Below are 27718 nucleotides of genomic sequence, written 5' to 3' on the forward strand. Positions count from 1 at the left end.
AACTGCAAGGACTTCAACAACCCAACCCTTCCAAAAGAAAAAAGATCCCAAGATGCCATTATGGTCAAACTATTTTGTCACTTCCTGTTTCAGAAACCGAGATTTAAAATTGCTCTTAAAATAACCTTTTTGAAAATTGCACTAATTTTCGCTCTTCCTCTCCATTCAGTTCTGCAGCAAGAGGGGAACCAAGGCACTCCATAAAAGCAATTTCTCAAGCACTTAAAATGATCATTCCCATGATACAGGAAAATTGATAGTATAGTTACATAATATATAATACACCATAAATCCAATCGTCCCGACTAATGCCTGATTGCATATTTAAATTTCCTCCCTGTTTTTCTACTGTTCCACTCAATCATGGCTGATCGTGGCAGGGAAAAGAGGTATGTGACTAAGCCGAATGAGCCAGCCACCTGCTGTCATAGTCTGTGCATGCCCTTCCAAGTATCATGTCTTCTACTGGGATTTTTCCTGGGTGCTCCTGCTTCCTAACACTGACCCGAGGAATGTAACGGCAACTTCCAGTGGACTGCTTGTGAAATGGCCCTCCACGGCAGGGTAAATGTGGGGGTTCTCTTGTGCGTGCATGAAGCGAGTGATATACTTAACAACAAGTGCAGTTACATCCCGACACGCGCCTCCTACCTGCCTGGATCCTGTCCTTAGCCTGTCTTAGTTTCCTACGTCCGTCTGTACTTACCTTTACCACAGCAGTTGAGTACCGACTGTAGTAACCAGTAGCTAGCCAGAGTGATACTAATCTTCCTCTACAACTGTCTGTATGTGAATCATATATACAGTATTTATATATAGAGAGAGTGTCAAAGAATCATGATTCCCCCCAAAACCCTCCTAAGAACGGGGTGAAGACCCTTTGAGGCGAGTGTAACTAACTCCTACAAGCGGTGCCCAGCCGGGAATGAGAAGAAGGGCCAAATCAACCCCCTGCAAACCTGGAAACTAGGACCTACCTCCAGACATATAAAATTAAGTTGGGCTAGGATAATTTTTTTTTCGACTCCATCCTAGAGGACATCCTTTTCAGATTGGGGGCCTTGGGGGTTTAAGTGACGGTAAGTACGTTCTTTCTGGGTGTCCACCGAATCATTTCCAGAGCTCCGCAGGGGTTCTGGCCTGCCCTCCCCTGATTTGGATGTTGAGGCTTTTCCCATGATGCCAAACCAAATCCACACATTTCTAAAGACCTGGATACGAAGAGGATGGCTTTCCTCAGTCACAGCTGTGCCGCTGTCCTTTTAACTAAAAGAAGAACAAAAGTGACAGACATGCTTCATTTGTAATCACGTGATACTCTCAGGCTGCTACAGGCTAAGGAAGGATGAATATTTTCCTAAATTACTCAAAAGAGGTACCAAAGGGAAGCTGATATTACAAAGAAGACATTTTTGTTTGTTTTACTTTTCCAGACAAGCACTTTTCTCAGTAAGCGCTAATCATCATCTTAAACTGCCCTAATAACCATCATCATAAAAATATTTTAATCTTATGCATTGAAAAGGCATTCGGGGTAAGTAAATAGGGTAGGAATAAATCCAATTCTGTTTCCATTAGAAGTTAGACTGAAAACTTCAGCACACTTTGGAATTGGGAGACTTGATTCGGTTTTAGAGAGATGTACAGGATCGTTTCCTGAATTAGTAATTTCACCCAATCACAGAATTTCATGAATGGATCAAAAGTTGCCTATCTGCTAAGCACCGAGGCAACCTACCTCAGTGCTTTTTGGGAGAACAAGGAAACATAAGGCAGTCTTGACCTTCAAACAATACAGTGCATAGTGGCCAGGAGCTCGGGTTCTGTGTCAGAGAAGCTTGAGTTCGAATTCCAGCTTTACCTGCCCCTTGCTTTATGATCTCGACCGGGTTACGTAACCTCTCTTATCCTGTAAATGAGAGAGAATAATAGAATCTACCTCAGATGGTCGTTTGGGGATGGAAGTCCGCGTGAAGTAAAGTGTCTGGCGTGATGCCTGGCACGTAGTAAGTCCTCAGCAAAGCTTGGCTGTTGCGTTTTTGGGGACGAATTGCTAAGGAAGCCAAATATATTGAGTATGTGATCATGAAAAAGGACAAAACCTATGTGGAAAGTGTCAAGTGACAGGTACAGACAGAATATGTGGAAAGAAGAAGGGGCTCTTTTCAAGGTGGAAGCATCCAGAAAGGCACCGTTTGTTCGGAGCGTTCACTTACAGATTGCAATCACCTGGAAAGCCCTTAAAACTTACTGATGCCAGGGTGTCACCCCAGCTCGAGGAGTCAGAATCTCACGGGGAGGAGCTGAGTATTAGTAATTTGTAAAACTGCCCAGCTGATTTCAAAGTAGAGCTGGGTCGAGAGCCCCCTGGACTACAGCTAACGAAGTAGAATTTGCTCTGATATGTTTAAGACGAGGTTTGGCTGCCAAAAAGAATGAAGTATGAAGAATTTTTTTTTCTACTGACCAGTCCTCCTTGCATCTTCTCTGATCGCTCAGATACACTCAAGAAAATCACTAAACCCTGAGCATGGATCTCGGCCGTGGAGCCATGGCGTTTTGTGGCTCTACACAAACGAATGTGACAAGTAGACTTGCCTCCCTCACCAAAAAAAACCCAACAATCCTTAGAATCATTTTTAATTCCAGTACAAAGTAATTAAATACCCCAAGAGAAAACATTCTCATCAGCTGGAACTATGTCACACATACACGCATGCACGATACGGTGGTAGTTGTCACATTTATTTCTTAATCTCAGCTTAATTCTGCTCTGAGAGCTGAAGTTATTCCCACATGCACGCACACACATACACACGAATAATGCCTTCACGTATCATTACCCTCCCTTTCCAATCTCTCTCTATGTATACGTATGTATATGTATATATGTATTGTGGTACACGAAGGGGTACATATATACATGTAGTCTGTGTACAAAATAGACAATGTGCTCAGTGTGGTGGACTGTATTCCTAAAGCATACATCTTTGCCTTTAAATAATGAAATGAGCGGGTAAGTATTTAGAAGCCAAAGTACAACTCCTTATTATCTTTGGAAAAGATCTCCAAAGGCTTCGGATGCCCACAGACTTTGAGTTCAGTCGTGTACCAAAGTAGCATTCGCCTGTATGAACAAGCGTGAGATAAATATAGTTGTTAGGTTTTGTTTTGGTGGGGTTTTTTAATTTTCAAGCTTGCCTTGCCCAACCCAGTCACACGGATTCTGTTCATTTGATTGAAATTATGATAATGGCTTTTTGGTTGTGACTGCCCTTGCCAGAATCTTTTCTCCAGAACCTCCTGATGTGGTTCTGGAAGAATTACCTTGGGTGGACAGAAATAGATTTGGTCTTCATTTCTCCTACAGCTATTATATTTAAATGATCTTCACTTTAGAATCCGAAGTTTCTCTGCCAGACTTCAATAGTGATCATTCATATCATGGCAGTCATTGTTCTTTGTAGGGTTACCTATCTATATACCTATTCATGCAACAGCTATAGATAATTGCTCAATTTTATGAAATTCCAATGAGGGACTAGGCTCTCTATAGATAGAAGTGGGTGCTTATTTGGGCCTCTGGTTTGCAACGTCTCAATAAACCTAGTAAGAACCAGGCGTGAAGTTGGGCTAAGAAATTTGGAATTTCAGACATTTAGGATTGGTTTTTTGTTCTTTTTTTCTCTCTCTCTCTTTCTTTTTCTCCACCCCCCGCCCCCCCCCCCCGCCCCCGTCATCCGAGAGCAAAATCATATCTGAGTAGGCAACTCAGTCTTCCCAGTAACTGTTTACTTGGACTCACCCTGAAGCTATAAAGCTCATAAAATAACTAACGAGGAAGTATCAGCCAACATTTGGTGTGTCTTTGTGAAGTTTGCAAATCTCCTGCATCAGGATTAATGAGAGTCATCCCGCCATCTAGGGGTGGGGGTGGGAGTGGGACTCCAGCAAGTTCCAATATTTTCAAGGTCTCTGCCCAAAACACAGGTGGCTGGGAGAGCTCCGGGGGTGGGGCGGAGGATTTCTTCCTCTGCCAGATTTAGCCAGGTAGTCAGTGTGGAGCCAGCCCCACACCCCAGGGCCCTCGTGCCCAGGCAGGAAAACCACAATAAAACCTCATCGATTCAGACACAAATACTTGCGGCAATTCAACTGCAGATGTGGCTCTTTTCATTTTTCTGAAGTGGAATGTTTGACATGATCTCAACTTTCTCTGGAAATTCTAACGGCTCTTCTCACAAGTTTTATCCCAGGACCTCTGAAGTTAAAGCTTCTATCTCTTTGACTTCACTTTAAGCATCAGTGGGTCTATGGTTATTAGAAGTTTAAAAAAAACCTCTACATTTATGAGACACTTATATGGCAACCAGCGAACGCCTTTCACTTTCGTGCCCAAGTACTGACTGCGTTTGAAAGCAGTAAAATGATATCTCTTTTTAGAAAACCCCATAATGTAGGCTTTTTTGCTGACAGGCGAGCATCTCTCTTCTCTCCTTACTCTGAGTCGGTGAGGTTTTACTGTAAGTTAAAATGGAAACAGCAGGTGTCAATTTCCAGCCACGCTGACCTTGCAGAATGGTCCATGACTTGATTTTTTCCATTTAATTTGCAAACCAGCCACATGTTGATAAAGGAGAAGTAAGTAAAATGAAATCTCATGAAAGAAGAGAGGTGGACCCCTATTCTGCCTCCTAGTGGCTGTTAGAATATCCCCAAATAACTAATGAATCACAGAAGAGCTTGGCCATTGAGCAAACTCTTTTCATTTATGGAATTATTTCCATAATCATCTTTCATGTTTTCAAACGCCTTCCCATCATTTTTTTTTTGGTGAATGCTCCGGAAAGTGTTTCCAATGTAAATACTTTACGGCATTGGGTTGGGGGCTGGGGGACAAGACGGGCAGCCAATTTGCTTTTGTTTCTCTGCTCTCTTTGAAATCAGGAAAAAAAAAGGGGGGGGGCTGTTGACACCGCCACTCATTCTGCATGCTCCCTGCCAGAAATGATTAGTCAACATGCATGCATGCCTTTGAATGGCATTCACATCTGGCCTCGTCCGATGCGAATGTTGTCCCTGAGACCCTGCACAATGATTTCCAAGGACCCACGTGCATGAAAATGAGTTACTTCACTGATATTTTTTGGTTTTCAATGTACATATGTGTCCGACCCCCGGAAAAGTAAGTCCTGATCTTACTGAGTGCTTCCTAGCGTAAGCCTGATCTTCCCTACAGGCAGGATGCAAAACCAGAGGCTCCCTGCTGAAAGAGATTTTGACTTAAAAGTTTGGTGACAATTGCAACAATGGTTTCCTTTGCCTTGGTATGAAATAGGAGTGACATTACCGATGCATAGAGAAATAATGAGTTGCTGAGCTTGTATGAGACCGTAGACATTTAAGCCCAGATGTATAGATGTAAGTGAATAATAACTGCAAATTTTCAAGTTAGACCAGCAGAAAACCCATAAACACAGTGAAGAAACTCCCAAATTCGAATACCCTAGAGCAAGAGCTAGCCAACGGCAGTGACAAAGAGCATGACTCAAAACGTACTGGATTATTGTAAATTGAACAGAAGTTCCACGTCTGCCATTCCTCCGGCTGCGTCCTCTGACCAGCAGATCAGAATACGTTTGAAGGCAGGCCTGGAATTATGAAAAGCATTGCCTCGGGACACGTAAAAGCCCACTTGTCTGAAAAATGCTGTTCTTTTTACAATAAAGTCACCAAACCCTGCTGATGCACCATTAATCTTGACCAGTGAGGACTTGACTTCACATCTTCGGTGGGAGAGAAAAGCTCATCGCCTCTTTGTCTGTTGTTTTTCTGCCAAATTTCAAAGGCCTTTGCGTGGTGGTCAGACTTGATGGTGGAGCATGCGGAGACGTTCCTGTCACTCTTTGCAGTGGATATGGATGCGGCGTTAGAGGTGCAGCCCCCAGACACATGGGACAGTTTTCCACTGTTTCAGTTGCTGAATGATTTTCTCCGTACTGATTGTACGTATCGTCTTCGACTGGTTGACTTTCCTAAGTAGTGTGCAGATAAATAGATCAATAATAGGTAAATAAACAGATCAATGAGATGTCTCCTCTGTCCCAGGCAGAGTACAGGCTCGTGAACCCCCTTCATAGTTTTCTTATGACTTTAAAAACAACACAAGCTTACAGCTGATGGCCATTCTCGTTCTTCCAACAAATGTCCTGTTACAGGAAAGCCCTCTCTTCCCTAGGCAGGAGAACTCAAGAGCTGTGTGATAAGCGGGACCCATGCCTGTGTGTTTTATTTGCTTTTGAACAAGCTAATTAACTTAACCTCTTCACATTTTGAAATTTTTATTGAAAGATGTTTTCTAGATGAAAAACAATTTCCAGCTAAATAACACCCCAAGCGTTTCAGTACCTTACAGCAACACATAGCCATAAAATAAACCTTCCTTCCAAGAAGTGATGAAGGAGGGGAGGAGGACAGAATGCTCTTTCTTTCTGGGCATGTCACGGGAGGGAGGGGAGTGGGTGCAAGGAAAACCTGAAAACCAGTTGTCGATCATTGTTTTCACTGTGTTTTTAGAGTTAATTTAAAAAAAAAATTTTTTTAATGTTTATTTATTTTTGAAGGAGAGAGAAACAGAGTGTGAGTGGGGGAGGGGCAGAGAGAGAGGGAGACACAGAATCGGAAGCAGGCTCCTGGCTCTGAGCTGGCAGCACAGAGCCAGATGCGGGGCTCGAACCCACGAACTGTGAGATCATGACCTGAGCCGAAGTCGGTCGCTCAACCGACTGAGCCACCCAGGCGCCCCTGTGTTTTTAAAGGAGCGTGATTGCTTTCTCTTTTTAGAAGAACAAAACAAATGGGTGAAATATTTTTGAATTCCATTCTCCTCCCACACAGATTGAATCATGAGCTTCAGTGCCATTCATATACTTTTATTACCTCCCCCCTGCTTCTTTTTCACCTCCCCCAGAAACGGTATATTTAATATAAAAGACAATCCCTTCTGTATGTACATTGTATGCTTATAAACCAACTGTGGGTTCTTACCAAGCTTTTGCTTATCTGTTCTAGATAATTTGTGCAATGGAAAATTTCACAAACACCTGCAAGACCTGTTTGCCCCACTTGTGGTTAGATATGTGGATTTGATGGAGTCCTCAATTGCACAATCCATTCACAGGGGCTTTGAGCGGGAGTCATGGGAACCAGTCAAGTAAGGAAGCCTCTTTTGATATCATCGGAGTTTGGGTGCAAATGGCTGGACAGTCATACAGAAATGGATTAACGGTGTCACAGTTTTTATCGTTAGCAAGGACAGAGAGCAAACACTGTACATGTTTCTAACTGTGATGCTCACCCACAAGTGGGGGAGGGAGAAGGAGGTTGAGAAATGCTTTATGAAGTGAAATCTTTGTTTTATTGCACAAGATAAACAAGAAATAAGGGATAGAAACCTGGCTGTGATGTTAGTACTGTGTAGCTGACTCCAGTGGTGATACCCCTAGGAATTAACGTTTCCCACAGTGTGTTCCATAGGGGTCTAGCCAAGCAAACTCTTTCTATTAAAGGCCAGGTAGTGAATATTTAGGCTTTCCAAGGTGCATAATCTCTGTCACAACTCCTCGGCTCTACCCTTGTAGTGAAAAACCAAAACCAGACAAAAAGGCAAATGAACGAGTGTGGCTGTGTTCCCATAAAACTTTATTTTCAAAACCAGGAAACTGTCCTGTAGGCTACATTTTGCCATTTCCTGGTCTAGTCCTTGGAGATGCACTTTGAGAGAAGATTTCTCTGTAGCCAGATATGTTTAGGGAAGTCTATCTACCCCACTCATCCACCCCACACCTGTATCTCCTGGAGAAGCAGAAAGCACAGCAGCATATTTGAAAACTCTGAGAGCATGGTAATACAGACCCTTATTTAACTCTGTTTAACCTGGAGCTTCCTAAGTGTATTTGACCTCTTATTTTGTCAATGGGACATCGCTCCTGTAGGACCAATGACCGGAAATCCTGTAGGGTGTAAATTTGGCAATTTCCACAATTGCTTAGCAAATCTTAGATCCCACTGGAAATGTCTGGCAGAATCAGTGCCACCTGTGTCCCCAGCAAGAAGGAGGGCTGTGACTCAAGAATGCTGGAGGGTCAGTCTTAGGCTCCCCTTTCTAGAGAAGTAGAGGGCTGCTAGGTGTTGAGAATTTTCTGGTATGATTTGAAAAGCTCCAATAAAGCCTGGTATTAATTTTGCCCTGTCAGATTCCTTTTTGTTTTTTCTTTTCTGTAAGAAAAGCATTTTGTTCTTTCTAGTCCTTTCCATCTTTGAGAAGTAACAGTCAGTATAGAGCATCACGGGGGTAGGTACAGCACACTTTGAGGTACTTCAGAACAAATATCTAAAACATTTCCCTCAAGTTCAAGGACTTGACTTGTGCCCTGTCTCTACACAGTTTTCTGGATTAAGATTCTTCCTCTTCATATTACACTGCACGACTCTAACTGACAAAGAAATGAGTGCAAAATAGCTTTCTCAGCCACACATCACCCGCCCCCCTCCCCCACGTCTAAGCCACAGGAGAAGTTTCTTGACCTACCCTACTGAAAGCAAGTTAATAGGTAGTTGCTCTTCATTCGCAAGTACCAAGAAATCTAAATCTTGGCTTGTTATTCTCAGGCTTATAACCTTCTCTTAATATGGCCCTGCTGACTTCTAACGCAGGAGAGTTAAACTGGGTCCCTTAATGATCAAGCGTGAACGAGGGGCTGTATTTTTTTGTAAATGCTCATTATATTCAAGACACTTGTGCTGTGGAGAACAGCTGAGAAAAGGGAAAGGTTAAAATGAGTAATATTCACATTTTCAAAATAGTAATGGTCTTGAAATAGCTTGTACTTACTTGGGTTTAAATGTGGATGCTGTTACTACCAAACATGGGAGGAAATGATTGGTATCCGTCAGTATTTCTTCAAGGGCCCTGGGGTTAGGGCCTTGTCCTCCACTTACCAGCCAGAAGGCAAGACTTTGAAACTCTCTGAACTTCTCCTCTATAAAACTGACTTTTTTTTTTTAATTTTTTTTTTCAACGTTTATTTATTTTTGGGACAGAGAGAGACAGAGCATGAACGGGGGAGGGGCAGAGAGAGAGGGAGACAGAGAATCGGAAACAGGCTCCAGGCTCTGAGCCATCAGCCCAGAGCCTGACGCGGGGCTCGAACTCACGGACCGCGAGGTCGTGACCTGGCTGAAGTTGGACGCTTAACTGATTGCGCCACCCAGGCGCCCCAAAACTGACTTTTTAAAATGTCCCTACCCGGTATCTGAGAATTGTCATGAAGCTCTGGGAGAATGTCATTGACGTCATTTTATAATCTGTTAAATTCTTCAAGCAGATATCTGTTATTCCTCTTACAGCATTAAATATTCTCGATAACATAAGAAATAAAGGTAGAATCAAAATGACTTTCACAAATGGACGTGTTAGGGAGGGTTTTGTTGGGGATTTCTTTTGAATGATTAAAAGAATAAAATTTGAACTCTTGGATCAGTAATTTAAAGATCTGACCATTAGGGAAGCATGAATAGTTGTGAATAATAGCTTGGGAATGTTTTATGTAGATGTTTTTTTTTTTCTTCTCAAGTAGCATTTTGCGGGTCAAACTGTGCTCTTGGTTAGTGACCGTGATTGTGGTCTGTTCAATTCGTGGTAAATAGTACATGCCTTTTGGAGTATATGGACACATTTGGAAGTGCCAACTAAAACATACATGAAATTACAATTCTTTGAAACCACACACATTTTATTAGCTGATTTGTAAACAGAACGTGGGTGCTATGACAGATTTGCAGAAATGGCCGGCACAAAATGAAGGGTAAAAAGACCTTGGGACTTCCTTTTATGTGCTAACAATGAGTGTTTCTATACTTCCTATCACATGAAGAGAAAGTACAAACTCTTATCTGACCACTAGTGAAGAAGCAGAGATTCATTTTCCTTTTTGTATTTTTTTCCCAAGTAAAGAATGCTCTTTTTGGATGTTTATTATTATTATTATTATTATTATTATTATGCATACTCAAGAACAAGAAACTGACTTAGGTAAATAGATTCAGTTTGTACAACCTTCTCTAATCTTACCACATGTTCCTCCATTACACACACACACAGACGCGCGCGCACACACACACACACACACATACACACACAGACAATACATACACACAGCCTTTCCCTCAAATAATTGCTATATGCAAATAGCTCTGTTCTTCATTTTTCAAAAGTTGTGATTACAGGCACCTGATTATAGGTAAAATGACTGAGAAATGCATTGTAAAGCTTACTGCAAGAGAAACTAACATTCAAGTTATTAAAGAAAAACAGCACTCTGAAAAGAAAATACTACTGATATATTGAGTTTGCTAAAAACAGAAGTATTCTTTCTTCTTCAGATTTTCTTATTTCAAAATATAGACCTGCAAAATAAACCAGAAATATAATCCTTTGAGCTTGATACAACTGAAGCTACTTGATAAACATTGCCAAGTTCTAGTGCTGCTTTTCTCTAGAAAGATGGCCTTCCATCTCTGCAAGGGAGAATGGGTTGCTGCATCTCTGTGTCCCTTAAGCCAGATAACCGTCATGATCAGCATCTCAATGCATTTGTGGAAAATGTCATTGTACCGCTTCTATAACCACAACGGAAGGCCGTCAGCCTGTCAAGAATAGGCTCAAGCTAGAGCCCATAGCGCCCTCATGGGTGTCCATTAGGAAAGGTCATAGGGGTATTGCTGGGAAGGTTGTCCCCAACTCTCCCTGCAGCCCTGAATATGAGCTTTTGGCTCTCACTGACGTTGGGCAGCCTTTCTACCAGCTCTTCAGAGTTGGCTCCTTGTTAGTCAAGTCATTGTGGCCTTCGGCATGGAAGCAAACTTAGAAAGCAAGTAATCCGAAGCTCCCCAGGACTACTATGTACCCACTCCACACCACCTTTTCCTTGACAGATCATGTCTCAATCTCCACTTAAACACCTCCAGGTACAGGGAATCCACACTTCATGGTTACCCATTTCAGGTTAAAAGGGCTCTGAATGGTTGCTCTAGACACTATTTTTGACATATGCACACTGAAAAATCTGGGTTTCTCCTTTCTCAGAATGCACTCTACCTCTCTCTGCCTGAGATGTATATATGAAAGGTGTTTTTTAAATAACCTCATTTTCCAGATTGTCAAAGATATCAATATCTTAATGAACTGTCAGACCAAAGGCACCTTAGCGACATGTAGGTGACCTGGGATGAAATGCAAAAGTACTAGACTGAGAGGAGACTGAACTCCTGACTCTGCCATTAACTTGCTGGGTGACCTTGGGCAAGTCAGATGACTTTCCTGAGCCTCACTAGCCTCCTTTGTAAAACAAAGACTTTGAATACCCAAGACTTTTTCAAGCATTCTGGAAAATGTGATTTTCCATATTCACCCCATATCCACATTTGGTCACCAGCGCCTCCCTAGCACCTAGAACAGAGCCGGGGACACAGTAGGTGCTCAATAAATATTTATTGACTGACATTTATTAAGGAACTATACAGCCTGCAAATTACAAGGATACAATAGAGAAACTGTGGGGATGAGAAAGAGAGAAAGATATAATCCCCTGGTCTGGGATCTCAATTTAGCTGGGTCTGAGCAACATACACACAAGAAAAATGACTTTAAATATTTACCAATGTAGAAATAGCATAACAAAGTGTGATGAAAGCATGGAATAGAGGGGAACAAATCTCAACTGAGGAGTCACAAAGGGAATGGCTTGGAGAGTAAGATTTCCAGAGGGGTAAGTGCTGGGAAAGAGCATAAGCAAATGCAGAAATATGGCGGAAGTAGAAACGGTGAATGTTTGATTTGGGCCAGCATGGATTAGGAAGGAAGCAAGCTATAAGGTTGGAAAGTTGATTGGGAGGTTCTAAAATCCCATGAAGTTTAGAACTTTATTCTCTAGGTCATACTTTTCAAACAGGGGCTTCATAGCTCCCAGACTGGTAAAAATTGGTTCTTGGCAGGGAAGAGGGGCAAAAAAATTTTTACTCTTGTTATGTATATGTATAAAGCACAGGTCTACATACAGTTCATAAACAGATACACAGTACATTGGTGGTATGAAATTCTCACGGGGAAGGCAGTTGGGGGCCTGGTGGTGATAATGAATGAAAGGTTGGGAAACATCATTCTAAACTATAGGAAGGTATCAAAGAGTGCCCACATCCCAAGCCAGGGATTAGACCTAAGGATAATCATGGAGAAAGGCTTTAGTGTCCAGAGCACCAAAAGAAGACAAGATGTACTATGTAGATTCATGCAACAAATGGCTCATAAAGTGGAAGGCATTCTGAATCTCAAGTCTAACCCCATCCAGAAGTCTTTGAGAGAAGACCCAACCATATCCTCTCTGCATAGAGACACAGTCTTGATTAGAATTTATTCCAGAAGTAAGAGATGTCTCTACCTCTGGTTGTTCATCCATAGAAATGAGGCATGCACATTTGTGACATTTATCCATGTGAAAGAGAGAGAGCAGATGATATTTTTTTAATTCAGTGATCCAGGGACAGTCCCTTTGACCTGAATGGGAGCTACCCTTTTTTTTTTTTTAGCAGAATCCCTAAAATGAATGAGTCTAATTTTTTTCAAGGTTATTTTTTAGTAAATGCACCCAACACAGGGCTCAAACCCATGACCCTGAGATCAAGAGTTGCACACTCCTCCAACTGAGCCAGACAGATGCCCCAGAATGAGTCTCATTTTTGACATATATCAGTTGTTGTGATTACAATTCACACCTCTTATAGTATCCAGAGATGTCCCATTATGATTCTCACAGAGAGGCCTGTGATGGACTTGTTTTTAGGTAGTTACTAAAGGGCAATTTGTTATCCCCATCAGTGGCTCCTGGAGCCTGATCTGACCTGAGTGCTACTAGAAAATTCACCCTTTTCTCATGTATATTATGCTTGGAATTGCCTCTTTGACTATTAATACAAGTTATTAATATCCAAGTGAAATATTAGTAACATTAATACGACACTATATTATTTTGCTGAATGCAGAAATATCAAGCATGTTTCAGTCTTTTAAAAGTAGAGCATTCTAGTATGTCACATGAAGGAAATGTTTCTACGAGTCCAGTGCAGTAATCCAGCCAAAATGTCATATTTTACAAATACAATATGCTTTGATTAATATAAGTATTTTTCAAATTTGCATATGCAAAACAAAGTTCATTTCTAATTTGTGTACCCACCATCCGCTAATATGTTTAAATTAAGTTGCTTTTGCATACATCTGTATGTTATTCATTTCTAGCTACTTTTAATTTGCTTAGAATTGACATTTTAACTTGCCAGGCTGCCATCTCTAAAGATCTCCTAATTCCTTGATCATTATTCAGTGTGTGTATCATCTAATGATCACATTTGCTTATGTAGGCTTACACATGTCTTAATGGAAATCGCGAACAGTTTTGTAACATGGCAGTGTTTAAGTCTGAGAGCCACCAGGGACTGACTTCAGAGGCAGATTCTCCTGTGAAACAGAGAAGCATCAAGGAAGAAGTTCCACTGTTTCTTCTACCTAATAGTCATATTTAGCTACTCTTCTCTTGACCATTCCTAGAAGGGCACCCTTTCATTCCAAGTAAAGAAGCGAGTTAACTTTCCCAAAACGTGAAGTGCAGAGGACAAACCTATGAGACAAACCTGTTTCCCTTAAGGAAAAAAACGCTAGCTTGATATTTTGCATTCTAGGTTTTTCCATCCGGATTGCCATTGTGAAAGAGTAACTTGTTTCTAGAGGGAGGCAGATGTCCTGACTCTCCGTGGGGCCCAGGACTTCTGACTTATCAGGAGGCTTGCCCCCAGGCAGCCCCAACCCTTGCAAGGGTTCTGTTAGTCAAACACAGCTTGCCCAGGGCAGATCTGCTTTGGCAAAACTTGCTCTTCTGCAAGATCCAAAAAGAAACCCTCAACTCCTCTGCCAAAGTTCTGTCAACTCCACTTAAACAGGAAGGCTCCTCTCAGATGCAGAGTTAGGCTGGGCTCTACCGTGCCAGTGACTTTGGCTGGATGGAACACCCTTAAAATGCCACTACAGAGGCACACGGTGCCAGCTCGAAGAGCAGTAAATGCCACAGTCCCTCCGCAGAGATACGGTTGACTCGAGTTGGGGTTTTTGTTTTGTTTTATTTTCTCTCTTTATTCGTAAGGTCATCCGTCTCTCCTTCATCATGTCAGTTGATCAATCTCCGTTCAAAAAACAAGAAGCTGATGCAAGGTCACGTTTTTAACTCTCCATTAATTTTAACAGTTTGCAGAAAAACACACTGCTCGGTGAACTTTCACACACCGAACATGCCCCTATAATAATCACACAAAGAAACAGAACATCCCCAGTGCCCCCCCAAACCCTGCATTCTTTCTTCCAGTTTTTATCTCACTTCCAAGTGTGACCGCTCTAACACGAGGCCACATTTTTCTTTTTAGTTTTAGAGAGACAGAGAGTGAGTGGGGGAGAGGGGCAGAGAGAGAGAATCTCAAGCAGGCTTCATGCTCAGCATGGAGCACGCTGTGGGGCTCGATCCCATGAGCTTGGGATCATGACCTGAGCTGAATCAAGAGTCAGACGCTCAACCAACTGAGCCACCCAGGTGCCCCATGAGGCCACATTTCAAATCTACTTACGGTCCAAGAATTTTGAACTAGAGGTGAACTTTCTTTTCCTAGGTGTCTTTTTAGGTGTATAAACATTTCTCCATTTTAATTGGACTCAGTTTGGGAGAGCAAGTTTCTTTAAGTGTTTTGTACAGTGACTCAGAGCTAATCCTTCTTCTTGGTACAATCCCTTCGTCTTTGCTTTCAACTAGGACACCCCATGTTACATATACCTGTCTTCAGAAGTAACAGTTGGGAAGTATGCATTCAAGTGGGTCAATTTCCCATTCTGCCTTGGATCTAATATCTGACTTGAGAAATGTGCCTCCCTCAAAAATAATTTACGAATAAAAGTAAGAAAAGGAAAGTATGCCACCATTTGTATCGGTCTCAGTCACTTCCCCTGCAGCCCCCACCCCACCGATGCCAAGTATTCCATGCACTTCATGTCCTTAGTATCAGACAAGTTCTGGACTCTCACGGCAGTGCATTTGGGAACCAGAGCCCCCTCACAAAGGCATTTCTATAATGTGATCATTGTGTATAGGTGTCTGTGAGCTTTCACACTTTTAAGTCACTCTGTAGTTAATTTTTTTCCCATTAACTTTTGTCATTTCTCTCTGACTACTGAGCTGTACCACAACACCCCATCCGTGAGCTGTCTTCTGAAGTGTGTGGCCTGCGTTTCCCCTGTTGTCTTGCTGTGAACTTGGCCAATTTATTTACAACTGTCATGTGCTTCTGCCGCATCTGCATTGTCACTGTGATGGTATTTTTTTCTTTCTGTCTGTTTCTTCCACAGGAGTTTAACCAGTAACCTACCCAATGTGAACCTACCCAATGTGAACCTTCCCAAAGTACCAAATCTACCAGTTAACATCCCTCTAGGCATCCCACAAATGCCTACTTTTTCGGCACCGTCATGGATGGCTGCTATATATGATGCTGAGTGTGTATTCAGTTCACATTAGATCTAATTTAAATTTAAGTGATCTTGGCATGGATATGTATTGTTTATTTCTATACATCCTATATAACAGAGATGGAGATGGATAATTAGACATATTTTGCTGATCATACGGAGACAATATTGTTTATTTCTGGCACACAGCGTGTTTGTAAGACGTTTGCTATATATACAGCACTAACAATTTGTCTTACGCCCACTGAACGCTTGAGGACTACGTTTAACTTCCTGAATTCTTTTGCAAAAAGATTCTGCCCATGTTTTTTGTTGTTGTTGTTTTTCTTTTTTAAATTAGAGTGCCGTGACTTTGGGAGTTATCCGTTCAAAAATAGTCCAAGAAACCTCTCTGATGGGCTGGCCAGTCCTCTCTGGCCTGATCCAAATCTAAGAGGGAAGCACACTTACCTAGAAGCTGGGGTTTTCTTTAAATAAAAAATTCCTAGAGTCTGTTTAAACCGAAAAGCATATTTCGGGTGTCAGCAAATGGCAGGATATAGTAACAGTATGTTCAGGGCTAAATGAAAACTTCTGAATGGATCAAGCCTTAGTAATGTATATGTTATGTAAAGATACTTTCCAAGGTCAAAATACAATATGGAGCATTGGGATCTAGGTAGCAAGAAGCTATCTAAATTTGAGAATGCAAGAGTCGAAAAACAGATAATTAAATTTTTTGGTAGCTGTATCATCTGTGGTCTGAGGATAGGACCATTCTTTACATTCATCCATACAAATGCCAGGAACGCATGGGGTTTGTTGTTGTTGTTGTTGTTTTTGTCTTTTTTTTTTTTTTTTTTTTTTTGGAGGCCTAGCCACCCCTTTAAAGGCAGCAGCTCAGAGGGTCAAGGTTATGCAGCCACTTCTAGCTTGGCAAGTGGCTCTCTTTTTTTTCCCTTTGCAAGAAGAAGATCCAACGCCCCTAAATTCTATCTCAGGGAAATTAAAACCATGTGCATGATTTAATAAGTGAAATAGAGTTTAGTGATTCTATTCCGTCCTTTGATCCTTTTCTTAGACCACAGCTAATTATAGGCCAGATAAGCTTTTTCTTGAAAGAATAAATTGGCACATTTTCAAAGGGAAGTGTTAGTATCAAAGGAATAAAAAATGATCTGAAACTGGCAGTGATGTTTTGAAATGTCGAAATCACATTTATCAAGATGGCCCTCGGCATTCTTATTTTTGCAATAATCCAGGTAGAAACTGGATGTTCAATGACCGCTCTACTTGGCTGCTTCAGAGTTGCCTAACATTTTTAAAAACTATGTTCGTTCACAAGTTCACAATGCGATCATATATGGTCAATGTGTCTGATTCTCTTTTAACGATGAACTAAGACCTCCAAAAATTTATACCTGAAAAAAAAAATCTTCTACAAAAAGTAAATCATATTCATGCTAAGATGACTCTATCAAAAGTTAGATTAGGTAGTATCTGTTAAAAATTAAAACATAAATATCTGACAGCTTTTCTTACCTTCTTTTGTGCATGCTCCGTGGCATTGTTTCTGAAAAGATATGAATCAAGACATTGTAATAAAGCAGATAATGGTCTCCATTCAATTAATTAAGGCATGAGTGGGAACACATTTTGGTAACTGCTCAGCAATCAAAATAATCTTGGTGCTATTGCCTTAACATTAACAGTTTATCTTAAAAATAAAAAGAAAATATTCTTTTCCTCATGTCAAAACTTAATAATAAGCTCTTCAAAGAAAAAAAAAACCCAGAAGAATTTTTTGAAACTCTGAAACCAGATGGGTGTCAAAATGTTGTTGTAATAAATACCAATTATTGCATTCATATGTACTTAATGATTTAAAACATACAACCATGCAGTTCCAAAACGGGGTTTAGACTAGACCAAGTTGGGGTTTCTTTTTCCCAAGCATAGGATGGAGCAGGGGGAAGGCTGAACTTTCATGGAGAAACAATGCATTCCCCCACTTTTGAACAGTGCTTACGGCAGTATCTGAGTAGAAGGCGTAGATCCTCAATCGCTCACCAGGAAATGCCTGATTCTATATCTTTTCATAATTCCGGTTTCCTCCTTTGCCACCTTTCATTTTAAGGACGTGTTTCCATGTTACCTGCTCCTTCGTGTCAGATACATCTACATACTGACCTCAGACTGGTCTGTCCTTGGAAACATTACCCTGTTGGTCCAGGCCATAGGCTCCCTCTTGGCATGTTGGGAGTTTGCCCCCTCCCCACCCCACAGTAGCTGTGTATGCGTTTATGCACTAGCTATATTTCTCTCTGAAGCATTAATTCAATGCAGCTGGCATCTGTCACAATAGAAACACCCACTCTCATCTGTTTCTATAGACGATGTCAGAACAAGTGGTAATGCATGGTGTGTTGGACATTTTATAAATTACCGTGTTAGCATTAGTGGTATGCGAGGAAGGGGGGGTGGGTGGCCACCCCTCAGAGCTCCAAACGGGACTGTTACCAAAGAGAAAGCCAGCCAGAGAAGGGCAAGAGGGTGAGAGGCGGAGCACTTCCCATACACAGGCTTTCCGTGGATGCCCCAGGTAAAAGTTTCTTACACGTCATTGTACAGAAAGGAATCAAGACCAATTTCTCCATCTGTACAGGAGACTGGGTAAGGTGGTGCAACGGTAAAAGAGCTCAGGTCTCGAGCCCTAAAGCTTTGCCAATATCCCGTGTCCGCTCATCGCCCCCTCCCCCCACAACACCTCACCTCGTCCTGGGGCTGTCTATGCAACAGGCTGGTCGATGATAATTGGAATAATAGCCAAACTGAACAAGAATCTTGGACTCAAGGTATCCAGGTGTACTCGTCTTGATTTGAGTCACCCCAGTTTCTTTCCAGCTCTTCAAAAGAGAAAGCAGGTCCTCGCTCACCACTTTGTTAGCACTGTCCTTTTAAAACTGAAAGTCTTGTGCAATCTCCAAGAGACCTCCGCTCTGGAGGGGAGCTGGGGAAATGCATGAAACCCTGAATTTTAATAACTGCATGTTGCCATGTAGTTATTATCTGTTGAGACTTACTTCTCCCTCTGGTTCGTGGCCTTCATCTAAATCATCACATGTGTTAATGTGGTTATTAAAAGAAGGCTGATTTTTACCATACACCGTTCTCCTGGTCATGGTGGGGCAACACCTTTCCTCAGACTTCTCACTGGTCTGGAATGATTGGCCGAACAAAGCAGACTAAGTCATGTATGGTAAAACTCAAAATCTGCCGGTGGAGATTGCCCCCACCTCCACCGCCAACATGCGTCGTTTTGTATGTTGAAGCCACTGTTTGCCTTAAGCCTTCTAGCGCCTAGTCGTCTTTGTGTCAGCTTTTCCAGAACCCAAGGCCGGTGGGTGACTGTTGTTTTCTAATTTTTATCCTGCCAGTAATGGATCAGGCACTTCAGAAGATCTGTTCTGGAAACTCGATGCCCTTCAGACCTTCATTCGGGACTTGCACTGGCCCGAAGAAGAGTTTGGAAAGCACCTAGAACAACGGCTGAAGCTGATGGCAAGTGACATGATTGAATCTTGTGTCAAAAGGTAAGCCTAGTGGCTGGACGGGCTCTGCATGCCCTCTCCACTAACCTCTGACTCGGGGAGTGGTAGGCGGCCCCTCATTTGATTGGCCGAAATTTGGATTTTTGAGGGGAGAAGGCGATTGCTCGTCAAAGTCAGCCAGAGTGGTGGCCACCCAAGTCTAGCTCCTGTTCACCCGCCCCAAACCCATCTGTCCCAAACCCAACACAATATGGCAGCCAGTTTCTTCACTTAGCTCCCTGAGGGAAGGATCCATGTGTGTTCTTATTCTGCTCTGTATCCCTGGTATCTAGCGGCATCTGACACAAAGTATTTACTTAATAAATATTTGTTAAAGGTACAAGTGTATGTGGGAGGGGACAACTAGATGAAATAAAGAGAAGTACACGCCACTCTGGAGCCGCCATATCCAGTACAGGTAGTGGGAATCGAATGCCTTTTAAGAAACGTGAGCAAGACCTCAGCGACATCATTCGGTCTATATACATGAACTGAGCACTTACTGTGTGCCAACTCTTAGTTGTCCTGCCCCAGATCTAACTAGTTATCCATCAGGGGCCATTTTGATTTCCTACAAATTGCCTGTTCTGTCACTGCGGCATATAGGATTGAGGTGAGCATGCGGCACTTGAAGCTCCCAGGTAGAATGTTCTGAGAAAGTGAAGAGAAGAAAACGAGAACAACATGCATCCATTCAGCAAAAATTGTTTAGCTCCTCCTATCTGCCAGGCACCGTGCTACATTCTTGGCATACCATCGAAGAATAAGACACCACAGCCCGTCCCTCCTGGAGTATCTATATCTGTGTATCAGACACAGAGATGAAATGCCTCTGGTTTAACATCGTTATCATCACCCTGTCTGTCCCCAGACACACATCCAAGTTCCTTTTCCAGTTCATAATTGTTCCATTATTCTTCCTCCATTCAAAACAAAAAGGAGAGACCACAAGCAGCCTAGGCCACTCCAGATCTCCAGATGTTGTGTCGTTTGGCTGATGGATCAGTTGTGGGTGACGGGGGCTGGGTTTGTCTGGGAGTGATCTGAGTTTTATATCTTGGAGGAAGAAAAGAGAAGTAATAGCATCAAAACTGGGAACCACAAGGGCAAAAGAACAGCACGGTCCTAGGCACGTGAGCATCTCAGCAAGAATGAGAAAAGGAGCCACATGCTGTGGGGAGTCTGGACAGGTGTTTGATGGCACTTCTGGAAGCTTACAGTCCTGGCGACCCACATTTTGTGTTTTATTCTTGTCTTCGCACTCTTAGAACCAAAGGCAGACCTACTGTTCAAAACCAAGGTCAAAACGTTTCCTGGGAATTTCAAATTCTGCCATTTCCTACATGGCCTCTATCGGTTTTAGGAAGAGCAGTTCCTTTCGTGTGGCCAAAGCATTCCGCCAAAACCTTCTTGTGGGGCAGTTCCCCTGTGGTGAAAAATTCTCTCCTGATCTGTACTCAGGGCTACGGCACATTAGAATGAACACTTACCCGCGTCTGGTCTGTGCACACGATTGTACAGAAAGATGTGCGTGCCCTTCTGAGAAGCCAGTCTTTGGAGTAGGGTAGGGAGACCACAGGAAGACATGTGGATGTGAAAGATAGACAGTGACTCCCTTACTGCAAATCTCTGGGGAACAGCCACCCCAAGGAGTGTGGAGCACTCACAGGCAGGGAGTCTATCTGATTCTCTCTGAGCTCCTGGCCCCCCAGGTCCCAGCGTCACGTTTGGTACATAGCTGTGAAGTAACCTTTCGTTAACAAAAGTTAGTCAACTGCACCTGCACATCAGCGATGGATGCTTAAATTTCTGGATGTCCCTTCCAATTAAGGCCCCAGACAAAAGCAGACAACTGCAAATATAAGTGCAAATATCACCCCCCAACCTCCAGATGCAGAGGGTAAAATACGAAAAAGTCCTTGGATATTTGAAGACATAGAATCCACATGAGTAGAGCCTAGATCTTTGGCTTTCTTTCCTCTTTGGGACAGAATCGATGGCCCTCGTTCTAGAAGGACATCAACATAAGGACATGATTTCATACATGCAAATATGCGACATCCAAAAGTTTCAATCAGGCGCTCTTCATTTCCAAGTTTCTAAGAAGTTTAAATCATTCATTCGATGGGCGTGACAGAGCCTGCAGTCTAGTCTATATCAGATACCGTATTTCACCAACACATTGCCCCCTAACCCTGCCCTCAAGGAGAGTCATGTAGATTCAGTGACTGCGCCGTCCCTGGCACGTTGCTCTATGGAGCCCCGTAAGTCATATTAACTCTGCCTCTGGCTTCCCCCTTTGCACAGCCCCACCCTCCCAGGGCCGTGCACAGTTCTCCTGTGGAAACAGAAGCCGGTGACTTCCTTGTAAGGGAGCAATTTAGCCCTTCCCCTTCTCAAATTGGGCCGGAACTGGCATGCAGGCCTCAGATCAGCACAGGGACCTGTCCAGCTCAGTCCCCATCAGACATCCTTTTCACAAAACCAGAAAAGGATGTATTTTCAGCGTAGCTTAAAATGATCATCATGATTAGAAAGCTACTTCAGTGCACCGAGCCTTTAGGAGCCAAGATACATTTATCTTTAACATGATCATATAATATATAGGAGTGTTTTAAGGTTTTTTTTTTTTTTTAAGTTTTTTTTCTTAAGAACTAGGCTTCCAACCTTAGAAATTATACTTGGCTTCCCTGCATGCACTCAGGGTGTGTTAGCAAGCTGGCATCCTTTCCCGAGCTAACTAGCTGTGTGGTCCTCCTATGCACTGTTAGAAAACTGCTACAAATACCTCCTAAAGCAATGCTTTCCTGGTGGCTGCATGATCTCCAGAACCTGACCGTGAACAATACTGAAAAGACACATTGGACGAAAGGAGCTTTAATAAAACCACTTACTAGCCAGGCGCTTTTCTTTCAAGACGTGTGATGATGTGACCCACTTCTCTAAAACCTTTTACAATATAACTGGTCCCCTTTACAATGCTGATACCAAGGATTAAGTCTCACACCTGTATTACCAGCTGGCCACGGCAGACTAGGTTTTTCCTGTGAGCAGTAAGCACATTGCTGGGATCAGAATTTGACCTATGTCAAAATTATGTCACTCTAAGCTTTTACCATTACACAACTATTGAATTGGTAAGTATATTATGCCATTTTCACTTGTAAAAAATATATACTCATACTGCAGAATAATAGACATTGCAAACAAATATACTGGAAGTCCCCTGATATCACTCCTTCTAATTGAACTTTCCTCCCCAAAGTTACCCATCTTATTTTTTTAGTCCTTAAAGCTATATAATAATTGGATTTTTTTTTTTTTTTACTTTGGTCTCTTTCAAAACCAAAAGAAAAAAAAAAAAAAAACACCAAATGTCATTTAAGATTTTTCCCCCACCATGAGATTTTGAAGATTAGAAGCTGCTTTTTTGTTTTTTGTTTTTTTAATGAAGTGATTCAAGGTAGGCAGTTGCCAATGTGAGAGAAGTTACATATGCTATAATGCTATAATTGGGTTTTTGTTCATTCATTCATTCTCCTGCAATTAGGGTTCTCCATAGCATGTAAACTATAGACAGAAATACCCTGAGCTACAGGTGTTCCGTGTTCTGCCGAGAAAGGAAGGGTTTACGTGGCTGTCTGCGTGAATAGGGCTTCCTTAGTTGGGAAAGTCATTTTTAAAAGAACACATGTGAAGTCATTGTCGACTGAAACTGATTACAGCCTTCAATTTTCTTTTTCACTGACCTCTCAGAAAATGTCTCCTCCACCTGCCGCCACGAATGCTGAATTGGTCTTTTCCTACTTTGTTTTAATAGAACCAGGATTGCATTTGAAGTTAAGCTGCAAAAAACCAGTCGATCAACAGATTTTCGAGTCCCACAGTCAATATGCACCATGTTTAATGTTATGGTTGATGCCAAAGCTCAATCAACAAAACTTTGCAGCATGGAAATGGGCCAAGAGGTAAAAAAAAAAAAAAAAAAAAAAAAAAATACACATTTTCCCCCCTCCATTGATCATGTAAAAGAAAACTTCACAAGTTCCTTCCATCTATACCAGTGTGCTAGTTTCAGAAATATTCTCTAACATTTGCGGTTAAGCTACAGATGAATGTGTGGTATCTGTTTGTTAAGTCAATTTCTAAGGCACGTGCTAATAAGAATGCCAGTCACTTGGAAGTGATTCTTGGCTGGAGTTGGAGTGGCCGTAAAGTTCCTTTAAGTCACATGATGTGGGATGACCTTATTTATTAAGCTGGTATCTCCAATAGATCTGTTTGCCAGAGTGTAAGTCATTTTCACATTTGAAGTGCATTTTATCACTTGGAACATCTGGTCAGCAGGAGAGCTCGCTTCCTTGCATCAAGCAACTTCCAGGATATATAATGTTATTTCACCCTGCTACCCCAACCCCAGCCAGCAGGTTCTGAATTTTTAAGACATGACAGACTTTCCAGTTTCCTTAGATTGAGCTGATTGTGACCAAAAGGTTAGTCCTTGCTAAGTTTCCAATTCCAAAGTGGTATTTAAAATGTAAAGGAGAAAGAAGCAGCAACTTGGGCTTGATTAAAGACTATCATGATCATTTTTCTCCGATGGCCTCAAGCCAGCTAGATATTCATATACCAATTTAGAATTAATTCAGAAACATTTCTGGCAACTCTCGTGTTGTTGCCAATTGGCATAAATTGCTCCTAAATCAGATCTTTCGATACCAGCCTTACATGCTCAGAATTCTTACTAAATTATATTTGCTCCTTATTCGTTATTTATTTTCTCTTTCGGCACCTTCCATTTTTAAACGTGGGTTGGTGATATTCTCTTCCTGGCAAAATCATCTCCAACCTTCTTTCCCTACAAATCAGCTTCCTTAGCCACCCCTGTTAACTTTTGCTCCCAACTTACTTCCTTTTGAGGGACATTTCCTTGGGGGTTATGTTCTAGGCACTGGGGGCAAATGCAGTGGTTCTCAAAATTTCAGTGGGCATCAGACTCATTGAGAGAGCTTCTTAAAACCCAGTGGTTGGGTCTCACCCCAAGAGTTTCTGGTAGGTCTGGGGTGTGACCCAAGAATTTGCATTTCTAACCAATTCCCCAGTGATGCTGATGCTGCTGGCTGGTCTGGAGACCACAGTTTGAGAATCGTTGGTCTGGAGGCTTGGATCCAAGAAGGAGTTAAGATTAGGGGCCACACGTGAAGGACAGCCTCCTGAGGAAGGCTTGGGTTAGGCTCGTTAAGTCACTCAGCCTGTCTGAACTTCAGTTTTCTCATCTGTAAAATGATGGCCCTATTCTAATTTATTTCAGGCTATTTTGAGCTGCAGAATCGGTTCTTCAAACCTTACCAAAAAAGCCAGCATGTGAAACAAATAAGATTAGAGCTGCTCTGGATAAAGCAGAGGGCAGGGGGTCAAAGAAGAGGGTCCTCGTGCTCAAACTACCAGGTTCCTTTCCACCTCTGCATTTCTTTGCTGCCCACCTGAATTCTCTTAGGCTTCACGGATCCCACTTGAAAAATCCTGCTTTTGGTGATTTCTCATGTTCATTCAGATCCCTTTGAGTTCAAATTTTCCAAAATTCTGTCCCTCATGAATTTTTCTCCCCTTGAGCTCCTTTTCTGAAAATTGAGATGTAATTCACATGCCATACATTTCAGCCTTTTAAAGTATACAAGTCAATTCACAAAGCTATGCAACCATAACAACTATCAGTTTTAGGACTCTTCCTTCACCCTAAAAAGACACCTGACTTATTAATAATAGTTGCCCAACCCTCCCTCCCCAGCCCTGGGTAACCACCACTCTACTTTCTGTCTCTAAGACTTGCCTATTCTGAACATTTCATATAAATGGAATCTCATGTGGCCTTTTGTGACTGGTTTCTTTCGTAGGACATTGTATTTTCAAGACTCATGTTGTTGCAGGCATCAGCGCTTTGTTCCTTTTTATACTGAATAATGTTTTATTACTTGGTTATGCCACATCATATTTACCAATTCATCAGTTGATAGACTTTTGAGTTGTTTCTACTTTTTAGCTACTATGAGTAACACTGCCATGAACATTCAATGTACAAGTTTTCGTGTGGACCTATGATTTGAATTGTCTTGAATATCTACCTAGAATTGAGATTCCTGGGTCATGTGGTCTGTCTTATTATAGCCATTCTAGTGTGTGTGCAGTGGTATCTCACTGTGGTTTTGATTTGCAGTGATGTTGGTCATACTTTTATGTGCCTACTGACCGTTTGTGTATCTTCTTTGAAGAAATATCTATTCAAATCCTTTTGCCCATTTAAAAAATTAAATTCTTTTTATTGTTTAGTTGTTAGAGTTCTTTATGTATTGTGGACGCTAGACCATTATCATACATAGGATTTGCAACTCTTTTCTCTGGTTCTGCCAATTGCCTTTTTCACATTCTTGGTAGTATCCTTTAAAACACAGTAGTTTTTGTTTTGTTTTGTTTTAAGTTTGATGGAGTCCCATTTATCTCTTTCCCCTTGGAGCTTCCTGAGATGTCCATTTCAACTGAGTTTCACAAGGATGACACCATTCCAGGATGAGAAGGGTTGTTGCACTAGATTGGCCTCCTTTTCCCTCAGCAGCTCTTATGACTTCAGATCAACTCAGTTGTGGCCACATGTAAAGAACTCCACATACCTGGCCAGATGCTAAGTAATCCTTCCAAATAAGCCAAGTCACTCTGAGCTTTTCTCCTTTTTTTTTTTTTTTTTTTGAACTGGGGCTTGGGGACAGTAGTGTATGTTGGAGGGCAGGGGTTATTGTCACAGGCTCCACTGAAAATTTGATGAAATTTATGGAACCAATTCCCAGGGGAAAAAATACTTTCACACAATTTCACATTTCAGGGGGCATGATGACCTTGTTAGGTCTAACTGTAGACCCCAGTTGGAGATATATGATAAAAAATAGCAAGTAGGTTTTGTCACAAAGGGACCCTGTTCTTACCATTCCCACGAATCACTTCTGTGCTACAGTAAAATGACCTTGGCTTAACCTTGGAGTTTTGGTTTTCTTGAAGAACAAGTTGTCCAGTGGCTTAATAAGTACATCTTATGGGTGCTATACGTTAGCTGCCAAACTCGGTGACCTTGATCAAGTCCCTTACTGTTACAACCTAACTGTCATCATTTATCAAATGAAAGATATAGCATGCAACCCACAGCCTTTGAGAGATATGTAGCTCGTAAAAGCTGGGGATAAAGCTCCCTAATTTCTGGATGTCAGATTAGAATGTTGTCTGGGATATGCTCAAATAGTAACATTTTTGAGGTTAAACAGCAGTACCTACTTCTTCCGGGATAGTATTCTATTTGATAAAGTAGAAAACACATCATGTATCCCTTTCAACCAATTCAACATTCTTTTTTTATGAAAACAATAACTGAGGCTGGTTAACACTTCCTATTTTTTCTGAACCCCTACATCCCCCTCCAAGACCAAATGATCTTTATTAAGGGCTCATCCAATACTGCATTCTAGTCTCTGGCTCTTATCGTAAGACTCAGTTTCCCAGACCATTCTAGAGAGAACTGCTATGCCATTTCTCCTTAGTATAATTGAATCAGAGACACCTAAGTGACCAGCTCATGGGACTAGAGGGCTCTGCTGACCTTAGAATACCAAATGACCGAGAATAGTCTGAACGAAGCCAGATACAATTTTCAGTATATCTATACTTCCTCTGAGGGACCTTGCCTGTGACCTTGAGTAGAAGAACTTCAATGGGAAGTCTCATGCAAATAGCCTCTCCTTAATTTTTCTCGCTTTGCAGGATTGGGATATTCATCTCCAAAGTCACCGGAATTATAAAAATGAGATTGGCCAAAGATGACTGGAAATTGGGAGAACAGACAGAAAGTTCAATGTTTTTGTGTAGTTTTCGCTTTGTGAGTTTGGGATATTAAGCTCACATTCCAGATCTAGTTATAATACCTGCTTCCACCTGGATTCCAACTCCCTCAAAGTGTTTTAGACTAGTGACTTGGCCAGGTGATACGGTATCCTCCAATTTTAAGATCACTTCCTTAATTTCATCACCAGGGTAAAGTCTCATCTAAAAACAGCTGTTGAAGCATTTGTTAACCATACTTTTCCATCTTAAATATTTATTTTTTCATTAAAATTTTCAAAGCACCAGTAGAAAGGAAATTGTGTATTAAATAGTTTGTCACTTGGTCTAGTGTGTTTTCATCTCATTTCCAAGGTCAGATGGTCTTAACAGAAAGACAACATACACACAATCTGTTCCATGACAAGGCAAAATGTGCAGTACAGGAAGTCAAGTGGAATGATTTTTACAAAGTGATTGTGAATTTGCAGCAGCCTAGCTCATCAGAAGCAGAAGTGAACTCCAAACTTTCCATACCATTGAAGATTAGCGTTTCCCTTGGTATTATCATGATCTAGTGCCCCAGAATATAACTTATGGGTATTATCATTATTATTATTACTAGGGTAAAGCCAATCCAATGATGCCGGGAGAGGGAACTGGAAAATGCAAA

General features: G+C 41.7%; 1 protein-coding gene across 12 annotated transcripts in view; it reads left to right on the forward strand.

The window, feature by feature from the left end:
• Nucleotides 1–27718, forward strand: part of CADPS (calcium dependent secretion activator) — a 374844-nt gene that overhangs the window by 272249 nt on the left and 74877 nt on the right. For 3 of the 12 annotated variants that reach the window (XM_040454553.1, XM_040454554.1, XM_040454560.1), the window contains 6 exons: nt 381–389; nt 5849–6005; nt 7072–7213; nt 15500–15646; nt 19036–19191; nt 23009–23156. In XM_040454553.1, coding sequence (XP_040310487.1) covers nt 381–389; nt 5849–6005; nt 7072–7213; nt 15500–15646; nt 19036–19191; nt 23009–23156 — 759 coding nt within the window. Of the gene's footprint in view, nt 1–380; nt 390–4620; nt 4642–5848; nt 6006–7071; nt 7214–15499; nt 15647–19035; nt 19192–23008; nt 23157–27718 lie in introns of all 12 variants that reach the window. The other 9 variants (XM_040454556.1, XM_040454557.1, XM_040454559.1 and 6 more) reach the window with 5 other exon arrangements.

This window comes from Herpailurus yagouaroundi, unplaced genomic scaffold, assembly GCF_014898765.1.
Source record: "Herpailurus yagouaroundi ecotype Mexico unplaced genomic scaffold, PumYag 213, whole genome shotgun sequence".
Lineage (NCBI taxonomy): Eukaryota > Metazoa > Chordata > Mammalia > Carnivora > Felidae > Herpailurus > Herpailurus yagouaroundi.